The 19,751-nt window shown below is 51.1% G+C and overlaps 1 protein-coding gene across 3 annotated transcripts; it reads right to left on the reverse strand.

The window, feature by feature from the left end:
- Window positions 1-217: 217 nt before the first annotated feature.
- Window positions 218-19,178, reverse strand: CLN6 (CLN6 transmembrane ER protein). 3 transcript variants are annotated; one of them, XM_073212067.1, is made up of 8 exons: window positions 18,988-19,178; window positions 10,000-10,114; window positions 7,246-7,344; window positions 6,129-6,317; window positions 5,728-5,783; window positions 4,200-4,322; window positions 3,889-4,067; window positions 2,463-2,601 (listed from the first exon to the last, which is right to left on the reverse strand). In XM_073212067.1, the coding sequence occupies exons 1-7, from the start codon at window positions 19,071-19,073 to the stop codon at window positions 3,923-3,925; spliced, it is 813 nt and encodes a 270-aa protein (XP_073068168.1). In that variant the 5' UTR covers window positions 19,074-19,178; the 3' UTR covers window positions 2,463-2,601; window positions 3,889-3,922. The 3 variants fall into 3 exon arrangements, with proteins under 3 accessions (XP_073068169.1, XP_036865941.2, XP_073068168.1); XM_073212068.1 differs by lacking the exon at window positions 3,889-4,067 and having other exon boundaries at window positions 218-2,539; XM_037010046.2 differs by lacking the exon at window positions 3,889-4,067 and having other exon boundaries at window positions 218-2,601.
- Window positions 19,179-19,751: the final 573 nt, after the last annotated feature.

Genomic DNA, 19,751 nt, shown 5'->3' on the forward strand with positions numbered 1-19,751 from the left:
GGAAGGGGGCATTTTCCTCTGCCATCCTGATGCTGCCAGTCAGGGCCACACTTTGAGAACCATTGGCCTAGTTTCCCAGGTGGAGTGAAGCCAGGCTGCAATTAAGTATTTCTAGGGAAATGTTCCCAGTAAACTGTCCGAAGGGATATCAGTCAAGGGACATGAAATATCCACAGCTCTAATTTGCTGCGATTTCTTTTCCATTCTAAACACTCACTTTCATACAGAATGTTTTATTCACTTTTTTTTTCTCCTGTTTTCTTATCAAGCATCCCTCCAAATTGTATAAGCTTCAGTCCCCACACAACCAGGCTTGTGCCTGCTCATAAGCGACACATTAAGTCCTTCTGTGCAGAACAGGCCCAGGACAGGGTTTGAAGGAGCAGGGTCCTCAGGAGGCTGCTGGGCAGGTGGGGGCCGAGCCGACTCGGTGCACCTCATACCATGTGGCCCTTCCTCTGCGTGGTCTGATACAGGAGCCCCAGGAGGTCCCTGATGGCTGGGTGCTGAGGCTGAGACGCTGAGGCATCAGGTGACCTTCCCAAGGCTAAGTGCCACTCCCCAGCTTCCCCAGCTTCCCCGAAAGGCCACCATTCCTCTCCCTGCTTCCGCCTCTGGAATGGGCTGGTGGCACAGCCTGTCTGGGGGCCCCACCCCCAGGATCCTACACAGCACGGAGGGCCAGTGGGCAATGGCAGCACCAGATGCGGGCTCAGTGGGTCTCTGGGGTCTGCCAGGGAGACCAGTCACTCCCTCATTCCAGGGCATGCCCTCCTGCTGCCTAAACGCATACCCAGAGCAGCAGCCACCAGCCAGCCCTGGCTCCGCACTGGCCTTTACTCATACCTCTGACCACTGGAAGTTGCCAGCAGACAGGGACTGACTGGTCCCTGGGGGACCCCTATGGGGGCTGTAGAGGAACCCCAACATGAGGTATGGGGTTCCCTGAGAACACAGGAGAAGAGGCAGGGCCTGGGGAAGGCAAAGTGGGCCCCCTGGGGCCCTGGAGAATGTGAGGGCTAGTGCTGGAAGAAGGCTGTGGTGCCTGCAGCTGTGGGAGGAGACCTGGCCCCAAGGTCTGGGACCAGGTGGGGGACAGGTCCTGCTGGGGGTGAGGCCTCCCTTTTCTGGGAACGAGGCCACTGGCAGAAGGCATGTGGTTCACGCTGAGAAGAGGCCGATGGGAGAGAGCCTCAAGACAACCCCGGCCCATATCACAGGGCTCAGGGGAGAAGGCTAAGCGTTGGAGAGCTCTCCTTTAGTGGCAGCTCAAAGACCTTTGGTCAGGTTGACACAAAGGGGGTTCCACCATTCTCCTGGAGGAGGGGGAAGGGGAAGCTCTGGCAGATGAAGATGGTTGGAGGGACCCCAAGATCAGGCTGGTGGTTAGGGGAGTGGGCTGGCCCCTGGCTCCCCAGGGTCAGAGTGGCTCAACACCCTGTGTGGCCTGAGGTCCGCGTGAGGGTCTGGGGTGCACATCCCTCTCCCAGGGTAGGAGAGGGCAGAGACAGGACAGAGCTGTAGTCCATCCAGGGCTGCCCACGAGGAGACTGCAAATGGCCCACTGACGCTCTCTGGGACCACTGTGCCCATCTAGAGCAAAGGCGGCCCAGGGAAGGGGGTGTTTTGCTCAATGATACCTGTGAAGTTATTAACCTTTGTAATCTGACCAGGGCCAGAGTGGGTCTGAGGGGTGAGCCAGACGGTGGGTGACAAGCCAGGTCCTCTGCCTTACCCAGGCCTCCTCTCCTGCAGGGCCACCCAAAGACACCCTGGGAAGAAGAGACCAGCCCTGAGCAGTGACAGTGAGAGGGCCCAGAGTCCAGTGAGGTGACACCAAGGCAGGGCCCAGATCTGGCCTGGAAATTCTGCTACACGAAATCCCATCCTGGAAGGATCCAAATCAAATAGAAACTTGACCAAAACAATCAGGTCTTAGGATGATGTGCTCTGTGCGTATGTGCACATGCACACACACGCACACACACACACACACACATACACACATGCACACACACACCCATGTCCGCAGGAAACTTGACCAAAACGATCAAGTCTTAGGATGATGTGCTCTGTGCGTATGTGCACATGCACACACATATACACACATGCACACACACGTGCACACACACACCCATGTCCGCAGGAAACTTGACCGAAACGATCACACACACACACATACATACACACACACACACACACACACACACGCACACACACACACACGTCCGCAGGTACTGGGTGCACACACACTTCTCCGTGCTCAGATGCCCTCTATGGCCCATCTCCCGTCAGGCGGAGCGCCAGCGGCCGGTGCTAGGGACTCAGTGCTGCTGCTGGCTGCCGACGTGGAGGCTGTAGAAGGCCCAGGGCTCAGGGACGTAGATGACACCCGGGTACTTCTTCCTAAGTACAGGGTCGTTCCACAGCCAGGTGACCCAGAGCGCCACCAGCAGGAGGGTGAGGGCAAAGGAGTAGAAGAGGAAGAGGCCGTTGCTGTCCAGGAAGAGGCGCTTGCGCTTCTGGTGCAGGACGAGGGCTAGCATGGCGAAGAAGGTGAAGATGAAGAGGATGAAGATCTGGCCCTCAGTGACCAGGTACCTGAAGAGGCCAGGGTGGGGGGGTGAGGTGGGTGCCATGACAGCTCCATGCTGCGCAGCATCGCTCCTGGTACCCAAGCACCAGGCTGCCTTCCCAGTCAGTCAGGATGGCTCGCCTGACAAGAGGCTCAGGAAACCACACCACTGTGAGCCACAGCCCATAGGCAGCATATTGATTTGGCTTGTATAGTTACTATTTTTTTTATGTGTTGAGTTTGTTACCAATATTTAAGTAACAGATTACCCAAGTCGCTCTCTCGTTTCTCTGGTTACATTAGGCTTGCGTTACAGGACAACTGATCGGAGGAGAAAGCAGCTGCTGCTTTAGATCTGTTTGCCACAGTCCCTACCATTCTCTATTGTCTCACTCAATGCCTGCTTGATGCATTTCTTTTACCAGCTTGGTTCCTTAAGGCATTTGAGTTTGAGAATGCAGTTACAATTTATGGGGGTTGTCATTACTGTCTCCTTGAAGGCTGGGACTTAGTCTCAGATCTCAGAGGTTCCTGGTCGCTCCTAAGGCAGTACTTAGCACATGGCCAGGAACCCCATAACACTTGTTGAAGGGCTTTTGAGAAGTGGTCTGGTCTACTCTCCTGCCCCTTGAGAACCACAGTTTTTATCCATTTCACTCAAGGAACTATAGCTCTGAAACCTAGCGGCTGTGTGACCTCAGGGTTATTTACAGTACATCTTGGAATCTCTGTTTTCTTGCTTATAAAGGAGGTATGTAAATAGTGTTCTCAAGGTTACTGATGAGAGCTGTGTACATCTCTTACTTGGAAAAGCATATTGTTCAGCAAATGGTTGCTGCTATGACTGTGGCCATCACTGCACGAACATTCTGTGGGCAAGAATAGGGTAGGAAGTTCTTTCCCATGTCTAACCTCTTTCCTTCTTGTTGGAGGTGCCACCTATTCCTTTTATTTCTGTCCTCAGGGAGCATGCAAATTTGCCTGGTGGACCCTATCAGCTGGTCAAGGGACAGAACCTGACAGTGGCTGAGGCTGGCTCCAGGAAAGGTTGCCCTTTTCCTTTTGAGGAAGGCCCCCCGTCAGAGAAGGGCCAAGTCCTTCCTAGGATACCCACAATCCCCCTGGGTGGAAGTAACAGAGGACTTAGAGTCTGGCTGAGGCCTGGGCCCTCTGAAACGGGAAGAGAGACCAAGAAGGAATGAAGAAACCAGGCAAGCAGCTCCTGAGGCTCTGGAATTTCACCCCCCACCTATCCTGTCCTCTCCATGGTGCTTTGTAGTCTATGAAGCCCCTCTCTCCCCCTGGATTCTTACCATCTCCTGAGAGGAAGACAGGTATGTATTATCCTCATTTCAAAGAGGAGAAAGCTGAGGCCCACGGGGCTCTATGGGGCTTGGTGTTGGAGTGGGGCCTGTAGAGGTGGCACTGGGGTTCTGGGAGGCAGGGTTCTGGGGGGGCTGAGGACAGAGAGGCCACACTCAGGCCTGGCTTCCTGGAGCAGAGGGGACACCATAAGGCACCGTCACGGTCCCCACCAGAGGGGGGAGCAGGGGCCCCTGGTGTCACACTGCAGGTCTCTGGTCTGGAGCCCTCCCCCCGCCCCTGAGGTCTGCTGCCTACTCACCAGTAGTACAGGCCACTGGGCACCACCAGGAGCAGGGCTGCCCCTGGCATTGAGCTCTCAGCTTTCGTGGGAGTGAAACAGCCGCTGAAGTACATGAAGAGGATGAGGAAGAAGGGGACGTACCTGCGACAGGGAGGCCTGGGCCTCAGAGGCCTGCGCAGCTGCCCGTCACCGGCCCCCACAGGCCCCTCCCCCACCTGTCCTCGCACCGGTTCCTGGCACCTCACCTAGTTTGGGGAGGGCATCACCCCTGCCAGCATTTTTGAGCTGGGGGTCCAGGGAGGGACGGGAGGGAAGCAGGAAGAGGAGGCCTGCTCCCTGGGCACATGCAAATCAGAGGCCCGCAGTCTACGGGGTGGGGGTTGCCCTCCCACACTGCCCTGCCATTCCACTTACTCCACGCAGGTGTGTGTGGCGCCTCTGCTTCACCCCTGCACCCTATATACCAGCAGCCCCAGCTCCTCGCTGGCCTGGACCAGGGCCACCCAGAAGCACCAAAGGAGAGGCCAGAGGCCCAGGTTTAAAAAAAAAAAATGCAGAGAAAGGACACCTGCCCGGGTCGTCCACCAGCTCTGTGGGGCCCGCTCCCCTGCACTCCACGCACAGCCTCCTTCCCACCCCCCTGCGCCCTCCACACCCAGGCTGCTGTCCCACGCGCCCACCCCCGCCCTCCTGCCTACCCCGCACGGGCGCCCCACACTCCCGCTCCTCTCCTAGCCTTCCCCGCCTCTGTTCCCCCCTTCTCCTTCCTCCGTGCCCTCCATGGGAAGGGACTCTTGGCAAAGGGCAGGAACAGTTGGCAAGAGGCTTGTCCGGGGAGCTCCCCGGGCCAGGAGGACCAACTTTTCATGTTCTAAACAGACCCCGGAAACACCAGTGTGGGGCGTGTGAGAGGAGTGGGTGCACCCCGGTCCCGGGCTAGCTGTCACCTACTAGCCTTCACCCAGCACCAACCCCCTCCCCCGGGCCCTGCGCTCCTGGGCGGGGCGGGGCTGCAACAGAGGCCTGCTCTCCGCTTGGGCGCCGAACGTCCTGGGGCCCGGCCCGCACTCGTGAGGCGCCCTGCGGCCGCGGGGAGAAGGGGGCGCTCTCCTGGAGTTCTGAGGAGGGGGACGCACACGGCTCCCCCCTGCCCTCCCGCCGGCCCGGCCGACCCGCCTTCGTCCTCCCCGCACGTCCCCGCGGCGGGAGGGGTGCTGATCTGCGCCGCGGCCTCCCCCGCCCCACCCTCAGGCTCCAGGCTGGCGAGGCAGGGACAGCCGCTCGCTGCCCTCTAGTGGCCACCGCGGGCACTGCGGGGCTGGGGGCCGCCGGCGAGAAGCCAGGGCCCGGGCACCGCCCGCAGCGTCCCCGCGGGAGAAGAGCGCGCCCTTGCAGCCGGGCCGGGGGCTCTGCTCCACACCTGGGGCCCCGGAAGCCCTGCCCACGGGCCCTGGGGCCGGCGGCGGAACTGGCGGGCGGCCAGGGCTCTCGGGTAGGCAGACTGGCTGTCGTTGCTCTCCCGGCAGGGCGCGGCCCCATCACTCACCACATGGAGTGGCCCAGGTACTCATCGTAGTAGTACAGCAGCTCGAAGGAGTCGATCTGAAGGCGGCAGGGCACGGCAGGGTTAGAGGGCGACGTGCTTCAGGGAGCGTGCTTGGGGCACCTGCAGCCCTCCGGCCCCCTCCCTCCCCCACGACGCCCAGGCCTCCCCAGCTGCCCTCTTTCCCTACTCGCAGGGTCTTGCCCTCTCCCTGCGGGGGCCCACGTGGGAGCCAGTCAATGGGCCACTTGCTGAAATCATACAGGGACATCCCAGCTTGGAGGTGGGGTGGGGACAGAATGTCTTTAGCAGAAGGTCAGGCACTGAGACGGGCTGCAGCAATGCCCTTGGCCCAGAGGACAGGCTGCCCTCAGGCTTCCCCGCGGTGGGGGAGGCAGCCTCACCAGGGTCTCCGGCCTGAGGTTCCTGATGATGGGGTTCTCACGGACGGACAGGTGGTGCTGGTAGCCGCTGAGGAGCAGGCGGTGGTTCACGGAGTCGCCCACCAGGTGGATGCTGGCGCCCATGACCAGGGTGGTGACGCTGACGTAGATCAAGGGGCGGGGCGGGGCGCGGGGGCACCGCTCCACGAGCTACGGTCAGAAGGAGCCCAGCGGCGTGACCCACCGTACTGACACCCCGCCCGTCTCCCTCACGTCTGGAGTGAGATAGCCACCACCAGCTAGAAAGGCACTCGGGGATCGGTGAGGCCCCTTGGCGGGCCAACCAGCCTCCAGAACCACACATATGTGTGTGAACCTAGCAGGGGCTGGGGAACCGCACCCCTTCTCACTGAGGAAACAGACTCTAGGGGCTGGCTCATTGCCCAAGGTCACACATGCTGGAGGTGACAGCCAGGCCTCCAGAGCCGGCGTCCAGGTTCCGGGCCCAGCCATCCCACCATCCCCAGGGTGCCCCTGCATGGCTGGGCTGACCTGCCGAAGGGACCGTCTGATTTCCGAGCCACTGGTTCATGGCAAACACAAAGAAAATGTCAGTGATGGGGTAGCTGCTTCTGAAATTAAACCATTTAACCAGAGACTCCTCTGAATTCTGAGATTATACCCTCCCTACTTTTAGAGATTTGAAATAGTTTTCTAAAGACAAAATGATGGGGATAGTAGATGGTCACAGTTGTTATTAGAGCCCTTATTTGGCAAAGTGCAAAGCTGGCAGTCCTAGCGAGCTTAGGGCTCCAGTGGCATCTCAAAGGCAGGGATCTGCAGACCATAAGATAGAACAACTGGCCCCTGACCTCAGTAACCCAACCACTCCTTGTGCCTGACCCTCCAAATATATTATGGTTTCCCAACATGGCTTTTCTTCCAGTCCTTTTCCCTGAACGCTCCTCACCTACTTTACCCCCTGGCACACCAGGCGGAGGCCCAAATAAAATGCCTCTCCTTGGGGATGTCTTCATCCCTCCCAACCAGAAGCAGCCCTGCTCCCTTGGGGCCCCAGGCCCTTGATGTGCCCCCAGGCCTACGTCAGGAAGGAAGGGCAGGGAGCCAGGGACTGTACCTTGAGAAGGAGAAAGGGCGTGATGAGGTTGTAGGCCATGTGGAAGTAGTCTCCCATGCTGGGCTTGTTGAGTGGAAACCATTCGAGAGGGAATACCAGCTGCGGAACAAGGGGAGGATTGGTGTTCAACTGGGCACAGCCCGTGAGACCCTCGGAGAGTCAGCCCCCACCTCCTCTGCACACTTAATTCTCTGTGATTTCTGCGGATCCTCTCAGCTGCCCCAGGGCAGGTGTATCCAGACAAACTGAGTCTCAGCGAAGGTAAACAGATTTGTCCCCAGGCACAGAGGTAGACGCAAATCCAGAGACTGACTCTGCGCCCCTCTCCTAATGGGTACCCACTGAATGTCCCTGGGTACTAGCCTGGATGCTGGAGGCTACGTTGGGATTCAGCTGTGACACCACTTTCTAAGTGACCCTGGACAAGTCCTTCCCCTCTCTGGGTTTCCCCATCTGCGGTCCTGGTGGTCTCCCTGAACCCTTAGGGATCTGGCACTCCAGGCCTTATAATGATGGTAAGATCTCCTCCCCACTAGGCCCAGGCATGGGAAATGCTCTATCCACTGAGCACCTGGGCCCCCTCCAAACCTGGTCAAAAGTCTACATTAGGAGACAAAGAAGAAAATAGGTGAGTTCTACAAAGTAGCTTCACTTCTTTCCCACCTTCCCTGAGAGAGGAGGCAGGCCAGAGGCGGTCTCTCTGCCTGGAGAGACCTCCTCCTATTGGTCTACCCCATGACCCCGGCCTTGTCAGAGCCAGTGTGAAAACCCCTATGTGAGGTTTAAACATTTTAAAACTCCCCACCCCGCCAAACTGTACTTCCACTATCTGTTGTTTGAGAGCATATGTAATGACTACAGATGTCAATCGAAATTTAAATACTTATCTCTTTTAATTCAGAAATGTTAGATAAAACTAACCCAGAAAAACAAAACTCCCAGGCTACAGGAATCTCTGTCCCTCTCTTTGTCTCTTACTTGGTGTGTGTTTACCTCTACATCTTTAGCTGTATCAAGATATATACATTGGTTAAAATACTCTTTGTGATAGCAAAATACCAGAGATAGGCTAACGCATCAACCAAACAGGACTGGTTGAATACATTATAGTACATCTCTCTCTACTATAGACGGTTAAGTAGCCATTTACAGAAAGGACTCCTTGACATGGAGATAAGCCATGATATATTCTATAGTAAGACAAGCACGTTGTAGAATAAGGTATAAAGTAGAATCTTATTTTGTTTAGAAAAGAAAAAGAACATAGATACGTTTGTATAAGCAGAGAAAGGACTGGAAGGGTGTGTCCCAAACTGTCAGGGGTGGGACTGGAAAGGTAGAATCTAACACTTCACACACCTGGGTATTAACTGACTTGCTACAAACTATTACATAATACTTTTGTAAACTTTTTTTTAGTTACTGAAAATTTGGGACCATCGTGCTTACATTTGAACAGCTCCAGTGTATACATGAGCTTTCCAAATGTATACTCCCCGTCAAGCCCACTAGAGTTACAGTGGCAACTCTGGGCAGGATGGGGGAGGTGAGGTGCCAAACGGGAGGGCCCCAGTAGGCCACCTGCAGCTAAGGCCCAGTGAGTGAAGAGAGCCCTGGGCCTGTTCCTGGTCTCGTCTCCTCACGCCCCATCGCATCAGTTTGATGGGCAGCTCCTCTGGCTCCCACTATGTGAGACCTTCATGCTGGAAGGGGGCTCGGAGCAGCCAGTCCAGCCAGTCTTCTTACAGGTGAAAGAACGGAAGCCTAGAGGACAGTGACTTGTCCAGTATCACCCACAAACCTGACTACATGCCCTGACTCCTAGCTCAGTCCCTTTTCGTTCTCCCCCAGTTAAAAAACAACATATAGAGCTTATGCTTCTCCAGCAAGTCTGGAGAAAGGAGAATCAGCATCTACCATAAGCCTCCCTGACACTTCTGCCAGGACAGCTTTCCCTAATCCCTCTCAAGTCGTGTATCCCGTGTGTACAAGATGGCTGAGATCGTCACCGATTTGCTGTCAGTCAGTATGCATGCCTCTTCAGCACCTTTTTCGTCCTTAAACATTTCAGGTTGCTCTATAGTATCTGTAATTCCTGTTTGGTGGCCAGGTAACATCCCCTATACTGGATACAGAAAGCTGATTTACCCAGTCCCTACTGCTGGACACTAAAGTCACTTTGAAGTTTCGGCTACTGCAAGCAACACTGTAATGAACATCTGTGGGTATACAGACTGTTGTCTTGCTGATTAGGGCTTTGGGGCAGATTTTCTTCACAAGGGACAGTTTTGGTAGATGACACTAAGAATGAACTGAGGATCAGAGTGACAAACAGTTTATAAAATCAGCCTATCTTCATCACCTTCAGAGCAATAATACTCTACCAAGGCTGTGGGGAAGGCTGGTGGGACATTCTGCTTTCTTTCCTGTATTCCTCTCTGTCTGGCTTGGTGATTTGGTCAAACTGGGATATGGGAAATCAGTAGGAGGGCACAGGATGCCTGTTTAGGGCCACCAGCTCCCCTGTGAGTCAAGGCACAATATGACTATTCAGGCTCTCAGACCTCCCATTTGTTGGCAGGTGCCCTGCTGGCCGAGGTCCTGTACCTAGAGCTAAAAGACAGGAAAGCACCCAGGTCTATTCTCATACTTTTCTGGTAGGGGAAGTGACTTCGGTATCTAAGGACACTCGGCTAATTCAAGTCACAGTCTCCTCATTGCTGGCTGGGGCTCTGTCCACAGCTTCACACTCACCATGGCAATGGGGCGGCCAAAGTCCAGAACCCAGTTCTGCACAGTGAAGTAGAACCACAGGTCAAGGTGAAAGGGAGCTGTGCTGGCAGCCTCATCAGCATTGATGGAGTTGTGCCTGGGAAGGAAGCAGACAGGGTCAGCTCATCTCCTCTCTTCCCGTGGGAATCTCCCCCTGAGACGAGCCACAGAGAAGTTAATGGGATTTGGGGACAGGAGGAAATGCACGATTAAGTTCTATTTTGCAGGACCTAATGGAGGTGGGGGTGTCCTGGGATGGACTCCAGCTGCCCTGACGGTAGCTTAGCTTCTGTGATTCAGAAAGGAGCTGCCAAACAGGAATAATAACTCCTGGGCTTTCTCACCTATAGAATGATAGGAAATCAAAGGCTGCAAATGCAGCAGCTAAAATATGTGAAACACAGTGATGGATGATAATAGCTAATCTTTATTGAACACCTGCTATATTCTAGGCACTATTATAGCTGTTCACATGTATTACCTCAATGAACTTTAATTTTTAAAAAAATTTTTATTAAGGTATTGTGGATATAACCTCTTATGAAGGTTTCACATGAAAAAACAATGTGGTTATTACATTCACCCTTATTGAGTCCCCCCCCACTCCCCATTGCAGTCACTGTCCATCAGTGTAGTAAGATGCCACAGATTCACTATTTGCCCTCCCTGTGCTACACTGTTTTACCAGTGATCCCCCACACCATGTGTACTAAACATAATACCCCTCAATCCCCTTCTCCCTCCCTCCCCACCCGCCCTCCTACACTCCTCCCCTTTGGTAACCACTAGTTCCTTCTTGGAGTCTCTCAGTCTGCTGCTATTTTGTTCCTTCAGTTTTGCTTCGTTGTTATACTCCATAAATGAGGGAAATCATCTGGCACTTGTATTTCTCTGCCTGGCTTATTTCACTGAGCATAATGTCCTCCAGCTCCATCCATGTGGTTGCAAATGGTAGGATTTGTTTCTTTCTTATGGCTGAATAGTATTCCATTGTGTATATGTACCACATCTTCTTTATCCCTTCATCTACTGATGGACACTTAGGTTGCTTCCATACCTTGGCTATTGTAAAAAGTGCTGCGATAAACATAGGGGTGCATATGTCTTTTTGAATCTGAGAAGTTGTATTCTTTGGGTGAATTTCAAGGGGTGGGATTCCTGGGTCAAATGGTATTTCTATTTTTAGTTTTTTGAGGAACCTCCATATTGCTTTCCACAATGGTTGAACTAGCTTACATTCCCACCAGCAGTGTAGGAGGGTTCCCCTTTCTCCACATCCTCACCAACATTTGTTGTTCTTAGTCTTTTCAGTGCTGGCCATCCTTACTGGTGTGAGGTGATAACTCATTGTGGTTTTAATTTGCATTTCCCTGATGATTAGCAATGTGGAGCAACTTTTCATGTGTCTGTTGGCCAGCTGTTGAAGAGGCTGTCATTTCCCCATTGTATGTCCATGGCTCCTTTATCATATATTAATTGACCATATATGGTTGGGTTTATATTGGGGCTCTCTAGTCTGTTCCATTGGTCTATGGTTCTGTTCTTGTGCCAGTACCAAATTGTCTTGATTACTGTGGCTTTGTAGTAGAGCTTGAAGTTGGGGAGCATAATCCCCCCAGCTTTATTCTTCCTTCTCAGGATTGCTTTGGCTGCTCGGGGTCTTTTGTGGTTCCATATGAATTTTAGAATGATTTTCTCTAGTTTGTTGAAGAATGCTGTTGGCATTTTGATAGGAATTGCACTGAATCTGTAGATGCTTTAGGCAGGATGGCCATTTTGACAATATTAATTCTTCCTATCCATGAGCATGGGATGTGTTTCCATTTATTGGTATCTCTTTATTTTCTCTCATGAGTGTCTTGTAGTTTTCAAAGTATAGGTCTTTCAGCTCCTTGGTTAGATTTATTCCTAGGTATTTTATTCTTTTTGATGCAAGTGTGAATGGAATTGTTTTTATGATTTCTCTCTCTGCTAGTTCATTGTTAGTTAAGAGGAATGCCCCAGATTTCTGTGTATTAATTTTGAATCCTGCAACTTTGCTGAATTCAGATATTAGATCTAGTAGTTTTGGAGTGGATTCTTTAGGGTTTTTTATGTACAGTATCATGTCATCTGCAAATAGGGACAGTTTAACTTCTTCCTTGCCAATCTGGATGCCTTTTATTTCTTTGTGTTGTCTGATAGCCATGGCAAAGACTTCCAGTACTATATTGAATAACAGTGGGGAGAGTGGGCATCCCTGTATTGTTCCCAATCTCAGAGGAAAAGCTTTCAGCTTCTCGCTGTTAAGTATGATGTTGGCTGTGGGTTTGTCAAATATGGCCTTTATTATGTTGAGGTACTTGCCCTCTATACCCATTTTGTTGAGAGTTTTTATCATGAATGGATGTTGAATTTTGTCAAATGCTTTTTCAGCATCTATGGAGATGATCATGTGGATTTTGTCCCTCTTTTTGTTGATGTGGTGGATGATGTTGATGGATTTTTGAATGTTGTACTGTCCTTGCATCCCTGGAATAAATCCTACTTGATCTTGATGGAAGATCTTTTTGATGTAGTTTTGAATTTGTTTTGCTAATGTTTTGTTGGGTATTGTTGCATCTATGTTTTACAGGGATATTGGTCTGTAATTTTCTTTTTTTGTGGTATCTTTGCCTGGTTTTGGTATTAGAGTGACGCTGGCCTCATAGAATGAGTTTGGAAGTATTCCCTCTTCTTCTATTCTTTGAGAATCTTTAAGGAGGATGGGTATTAGGTCTTCACTAAATGTTTGATAAAATTCAGAGGTGAAGCCATCTACTCCAGGAGTTTTGTTCTTAGGTAGGTTTTTAATTACCAGTTCAATTTCGTTGCTGGTAATTGGTCTGTTCAGATTTTCTGTTTCTTTTTGTGTCAGCCTTGGAAGGTTGTGTTTTTCTAGAAAGTTGTCCATTTTTTCTAGGTTATCCAGTTTGTTAGCATATAATTTTTCATAGTATTCTCTCATAATTCTCTAATAATAAAAAATTGTCCATTTCTTCTAGGTTATCCAGTTTGTTAGCATATTATTTTTCATAGTATTCTCTAATAATTCTTTGTATTTCTGTGGTGTCCATAGTGATTTTTCCTTTCTCATTTCTGATTCTGTTGATGTGAATAGACTCTCTTTTTTTCTTGATAAGTCTGGCTAGGGGTTTGTCTATTTTGTTTATTTTCTCAAAAAACTAGCTCTTATTTTCATTGATTCTTTCTATTGTTTTATTCTTCTTGATTTTATTTATTTATACTCTAATCTTTATTATGTCCCTCCCCCTACTGACTTTGGGACTCATTTGTTCTTCTTTTTCTAGTTTCATTAATTGTATGTTTAGACTGCTCATATGGGATTGTTCTTCTTTCTGAGGTAGGCCTGTATTGCAATATACTTTCCTCTTAGCACCGCCTTTGCTGCATCCCACAGATTTTTGCGGTGTTGAATTATTGTTGTCATTTGCCTCCATATATTGCTTGATCTCTGTTTTTAGTTGGTCATTGATCCATTGGTTATTTAGGAGCATATTGTGAAGCCTCCTTTTGTTTGTGGGATTTTTCATTTTCTTGGCATAATTTATTTCTAATTTCATACCCTTGTGATCTGAGAAGCTGGTTGGTACAATTTCAATATTTTTGAATTTACCGAGGCTCTTTTTCTGGCCTAGTATATGATCTATTCTTGAAAATATTCCATGTGTACTTGAGAAGAAGGTGTATTCTGCTGCTTTTGGGTGTAGAGTTCTGTAGATGTCTCTTAGGTCCATCTGTTCTCAATGAACTCTTTTAATCCTCACAGAAACCATCTGAGGTTGGAATATTACCCTCATTTTACAAGTGAAAAAACTGCGGTCCAAATATTAAGAACTGGCCCAAAGTTAAAGAGCTAAATACTTGAACCTAAGTGACTTGGCTTCAGAGTTTATATTTTTAACCCCTATCCCATCATTGTGGCCACACTGATTTGTTCCAGCATGTGACCCAAGCTGGACCGATCAGAGCCCTCTAGGTAGATTCACTTTTTAGACTAAAGAGCAGGATGAACTGGACCTCCCTCTCTGGGCTCATAAGCCAGCAGGAGGTAAGAATGGGGCTGCCAGTGTCCCTCTTCTCACAATTCCCTGTGAAACAGAAGAAGGAAACCAGCCAGGCAAGCTGATGTGAGACATGGCAGGAAGTGGAGCACCATCTGACAACACATCTTTGGATGCTGGTCCCTCCTGCAAAGCAGTTAGCCATCTGCTCTTCACAGGTGACCTGAAGTTCAAGGGCCAGGGCATGTGCCACCTCCTCCAGGAAGGCTTCCTGAAGAAGCTTTTCCCAAAGCCCCACTGTTAGTGCTTCATCCCTAACACCCAGTCCAGCCATGACATCACAGGGCTGAATTCTACTCTCTTATCTAAACACTCAAGAAGAGGGGTGGGTTTTAGCTTCTTTCCCCTTTACCCACCTCCCCATCAGAGCCCAAATCCTCTTTCCAGTGTCACTGTCACTACTTGCCACCTGCAGTGATGAGCAGCCTACTTCCTGAGGAGACTGAGGTGTGTGAGTTTCATCACCCATTGTGCCAAGCACAGGAGCAGTGTGACTTGGGTCTGTAGTCTCCAGAGTTCTTGGCTCAGTACCTGGTTGATGCTCAGTGATCACTGACTTATTTAAAACAATCTCAGTGACCAGTTATTCATTCTTTTCAGTGGCCAACACTAGCTTGGAGACATCATGAAGGTTTTCCTGTCAACAGTATTGCTTCTGTAACTTTCTGGGACCATTTTCAGCCAATTCCAAGAATGGTCCACACTGGGCTAGTGGAGCAACCCAGAGACAGGGAGGCAAGCTCTCAGGAGATCTTGTCGCCCCCTGGTGGCAGACTAGACAGGTGGAGTGGGCCTTTCTTAGGTCAACTAAGCATTCCTGTCCCTTCTGCTCAGTGCCCCTACCACTTACTGAGTGCCAACTGTATGCTGTATTAGGAGCTTCACCTGCACCATCTCATCCAACCCTTATGACAGCACCCGGAGGCTGGTGCCTCCTGTTTTAGAGATAAGGACACTGAGACTTACACATGTTTTCAGTGCTTGGCCAAGGTCACCCCTATAGGAAGGAGTGCGCAACTATTCCTCTTGTCAGCCCATTTCCTACTCCCCCATTCTTCTGGTAAGAGATGCTGTTTCCTTAGGTACAGGGTAGGCCAGGAATCCAGGCTGGCCCATGGGGACCTTTCTAAGTAGCATAGGTAGAAAGAATGCCTTCCTTTCTGGTGCTTGGGTGCTGAGGATGCAAGCCCAGGCTGCCTGTGGCCAAGGTTCTGGCCTCAAGGGACAGCCAGGTGAGAATGAAGCAGCCCTGAGAGGAACAACAGAGGAAGAGGAGAAATGAGCATTCACATTCCCACTTGTAGGCATCTCCAAGGCAATGGTCTGGCCACGCAAGCCAATACATTCCCTCTTGCTAAGGGTGCTGCAGTTCATGCTGGCTTTCTGTCACTCATAACTTGAAAAACAGAATTCAAACCTGTCTACGTTAAGACCTGTGCTCTAAACAGCTTGCTATTCTGATTCTTATAACAAGCTATGTGGCGTATTAGGAGATCAAGATAAAGAGGGATGGGTACAGCCTGGAGCAGTATACAAAGCCTGCATGAAGGCAAGGAGCCTGGAAGTAGGGATGGGTGACAACTAGGCAGAAAAGCAGCAGGAGAGCAGGATCTAAGGCCTCGTGACAGAAGTGAGACAGCACTGTGTGGAGTTGAGATGCCTGGCTTACTAGTGGAGAGGAAGAGAAGGGAGTGGCTGGCTGGGCTCTCAGACTAGGCAGATATTCAGAAACTGACTGAGATGAGTGTGAGATAAGCAACTGGTACAGAGGCCCCACTCTGCCCCTTCCCCTTAGTGCCCACCAAGGTTTAAAATAGCACATGGTGGCCACCTCCAGTCCTGAAGAAATTGGCTGGGGGGAAAGGATAACAGCCTTCAGTGTTTTGTTCTGGAAACCTCCAAAGTGCGCAAAGAGTAGGATGCTTGGTACAGGGAATAAAGGTATTGTGAAAGCCCAGGGAAGGACTCAGGTAGGGAAGTTGTGCATATCCAGCACATAGTAGGAGCTCAGTAAACTCTTTCCCTCCCAACTTCAGGAGGTACCTCAGTCAGTGGGGATCCCTGTCATCAGTCCAGCCTGGCTTAGCAGGGCAGGAAGAAAAGGGCAAGTGGTACAGGGCAGATACCCAGCTTGGGAATTAAGATTGGTTAACATCTGACTGGTTTTCTTCTCTGGGGACTCTGACCACCAGAGGCAGTCCAGGGAGGGGGAAGGCATCCTCTTCCCACAGACTATCTTAGGAATGAAAAACCTCAAGCCTGTCCCAAGTTTCTGACTCCACCAACTTTACTCACTGAACTCCCAGACTGTGCCAGCTCTTGGTCTCAGAAACTGCTGCTGAGAACAACAGTGAAAACACAATGGCAGGTCATTTGAAACAAGGATAGCCTTTTCTATCCTCCACAGTTTTACAAGTCTACCATATGGGGAAACTGATACCATGGCAGTTGGGAAGCACATACCATCACGTTGAAATATTCAAAGCAGCCAGCATGAGGACTGCCTGGCAGAAAAGGGATGAGTCTCAGCCACAGAGGAGCCAAGTATGGACCATGAATGGGGACTGTAGAGGGACTGATTGTGGTTTTATATGAAGAGTGATAAATTATCCAACATGATGGAATGTTTGAACCAAAAAATGAGAAAATGAAGGCAAATAGTAAGAGGAACAAAGAAAGGTAATTAGAAACTCCAGGAAAAACAAAAGCAATATAAGAAAGCAAATGTAACTGTTAAACATTTAGGGAACAATATTTACACGGCCTAACTAGTAAAAAACATCATACAGTGATTTTCAAAGTTTAGAATCAATCCACAAATAAAAACACAGAAGACAATTATGATTAAAAAATAGCAGGTAAATACAGTCAACTGTGACAACACAAAAGCAAAACTATAGATGACAGGAGTTGGGGGAAAGGGAAAGAAAAGCTAAAGATTAGGGTAGGGGAGTAATATCCTCCTTTTAAAATGGAATCAAGAGACATTGCCCACAGCTGACCAAAAAAGAAATAATGGTGTATACCTTATTCCCTAAGGCTATAGATGTAACTAAGTTAAAAACTGTGACAAATAGAACCATCTGTGAAGATGGAGAATATAAAGTGAGCCAGATCATAATAGGATGTCATTTGGTAAACACTAGCTTAGAGGTTAAAATTGATAAACCAAGAAATAGCAGTTGAGCATAGCATTTAAGAATGTGGACTTTGGAGACCACATGGGTTCATATTCCAGCTCTGCCACTAACCAGAACTTAGGCAGGTTACTTAACTCTTGGGCCTCATTATTCCCATCTGTGCAATATAGAGGATAGTAGTAGATTCTACCTCAAGAGTTGTGGTTGAATCAATACCTGCAAAAACTTAGAGTGGAGCCTAGCCCCCCAGAAAGTGTTATATAGTGTTTGTTATTATTTAGAAATATGAATTTAACTCTGGTAGGAACAGCTAAAAGAAATTAATGCAGTTATCTCTGATGCTAGGAAGAGATGAAACAGAGGATCATTGCTTTTTACCCTAAGGCCTTCTGTGCTATTTTATTTGATGATGGACATGTATTACTTTGATAACAATACAAGAAACTGTCAATAGAGAAGAAGAAAGCTAGCAGGAGTTACCTTAAAAGGTGGTGAGCACCTTATCATTTCATAAGGTAAGCAAAGCATGGATGCAGCAGAGGAAATCCAAGCATCCCAGGAACTGGACAAGATGGTTCTGCCTATTGTCTTGAGCAACAGTGACACTGAGAACAAGAACGTGCCTACAGGTACCCAAAAAGGTGGGGAGAGACACCCTGGAAGAGTGCCAGCTCCTCATGCCATCACAAGGGAGCACCCTTGCTGGTAACTCATGCACGAGTAGCAAGAGCAGAAACCAGAAGTCAGGAGCCTGGGGTTTTGGCCCTGGTTCTTGCCAGCAAATGATGTAACCTCTCTGGGCCTCAGTTTCCACATATACAAAATAGAAAGATACTCACTAAGATGCTGCATATGGAAGCCCCACACGAGATAAAGTGACCATATATGATATTCACAGATTGTCTTAATTGGGCTCCCACAGTTCAAGGCAGTTAAAGACCCCCAACTTGAAAGGGATCCAGAACAGAGGCGTCCCTCGGTAGCACGAGAAAGCGCTACCCTCTGCAAGTGTCTCAGACTTCTCCGCCATTCCAAACCATGCCACTAACTTCTAAACTTAACTCTGAGCAACCAGTGCACAAAACCTTTCTATGGCTCCCTGCTTACGGGACGAATGTTTCAGGTCTGTAAAACGGGATGAAGGCGGAATGGAGAGAAAGACTGAAAGGTGGCTCCGTGCTTCTCCCTTTGTCCTGTCTGGGCTCTAGTACATGCACCGAAAACTTCCTTCCCTCGGAGACACCAGGGAACAGCAACCACACGAAGAAAGCCCTTCCTCACTCCTGGGCAGAGGAGCTTCCACACTTCGCTCTCTCCCCTCTACATTCTCACATTCTTGGGTGCCTCCGGGCAAGGAGTGAGCCTCTAGATTAACACAGATTCCCAAATCCTATTCGTGGTTGGAGGGATCCCGAGAACTTGGAGGTGGCGCCCGTGGCTTACAGGTGCGTAGGGGGCCCGAGGGAGCAGAGATGTCCCCCGGCCCGCCGCCCGCTCTCGAGTTTCTGGGTCCCCCTGGCAGGTCTCCCCGGCCGAGCGAGGCCGCGGGGGACGCTGAGCCTCACCCGCCTTCCAGGAAGAAAAGGGAGCGCGGAGGCGGGGCTCCGCCGGAGACCGATCGCGAGGCCGCCGCGGGCTCACCCTGGCTCCGCTAGCCCGGCCCCGCCGCCGGCCCCCGTCACGTGGCGGGGCCGCGACTCCGCTCCCCCCGGCCGGCGCGCGCCCACCTGGCCTGCGGGAAGGAGGCGCCCGGCTGCGCGCCCCGGCCGCCCGCCGCTCCCGGGTGCTGCCGCCTCCGCGCCGCTGCCTCCATGGCTGCCCCGCCTGCCGTCGACCCTTCGGCCCTGCTTTCCCGAGTTAAAGACGGGCTCTGCTGGCCGGGCTGCGGCGATCGCGCACCGAGCGCGGGGAGGGAGGCGGGGACCCAGGGGCGGGGCCGGAGGAGGAGGCAGGGACCCGGAGAGGGACCGAGGGCGCCCCCGGGCGGCGGCGAGGAGGCGGTGTCCTCGCGGGCCGTGGGGCGGAGTCCTGCGCGCGCAGCGCGGGTGGCCGTGTCGGCGCTGGTATTTGCAGGGGTCGCGTGCGTGGTGGGGATGGGATGGGGGAAATATCCTCAGTCGTTGCTGTGAGCAACACGGTGCGGGCAGGGCCGGGTAAACTGTGCTCTAGCAGGGGACGCAGTTCAAGGGCACTGGGCAGAGGAGGGCACCATCATACTTGGATTTTAGACGCCTGCCGTGGAGGGGTAGATGAGGAGGCAGGACTGGAGACTTGGAGGTGGAGCACAGGGCATGCAGTTGTTCTAGTGAGAGTCCAGACTGCTAATGGTGACCGTGGGAAGGAGGGAGTTGAAGTCGTCGAGTTGTGTGGGAGGAACCGCTGCTGTGACTCAGGTGTCAGGGGGTGAGGAGAGTTCAGGCGGCGGCCAGGCTCTGCGCTGGGTGGTTGGTGGGGGCGCCCCTGGGAAGGGCGTTGGTGCAGTTTTAGAGTA

This window comes from Manis javanica, chromosome 8 (assembly GCF_040802235.1).
Source record: "Manis javanica isolate MJ-LG chromosome 8, MJ_LKY, whole genome shotgun sequence".
NCBI lineage: Eukaryota > Metazoa > Chordata > Mammalia > Pholidota > Manidae > Manis > Manis javanica.

Coding starts and splice junctions, on each gene's coding strand:
- CLN6 (XM_037010046.2), bottom strand. CDS start 19,073: ATGGAGGCAGCGGCGCGGAGGCGGCAGCACCCGGGAGCGGCGGGCGGC. Junction 6,318..7,245: donor CGCCCTTTCTCCTTCTCAAG/GTACAGTCCCTG, acceptor TTCTGACCGTAG/CTCGTGGAGCGGTGCCCCCG. Junction 2,602..4,199: donor CCCAGTGGCCTGTACTACTG/GTGAGTAGGCAG, acceptor TGGCCTCTTCAG/GTACCTGGTCACTGAGGGCC.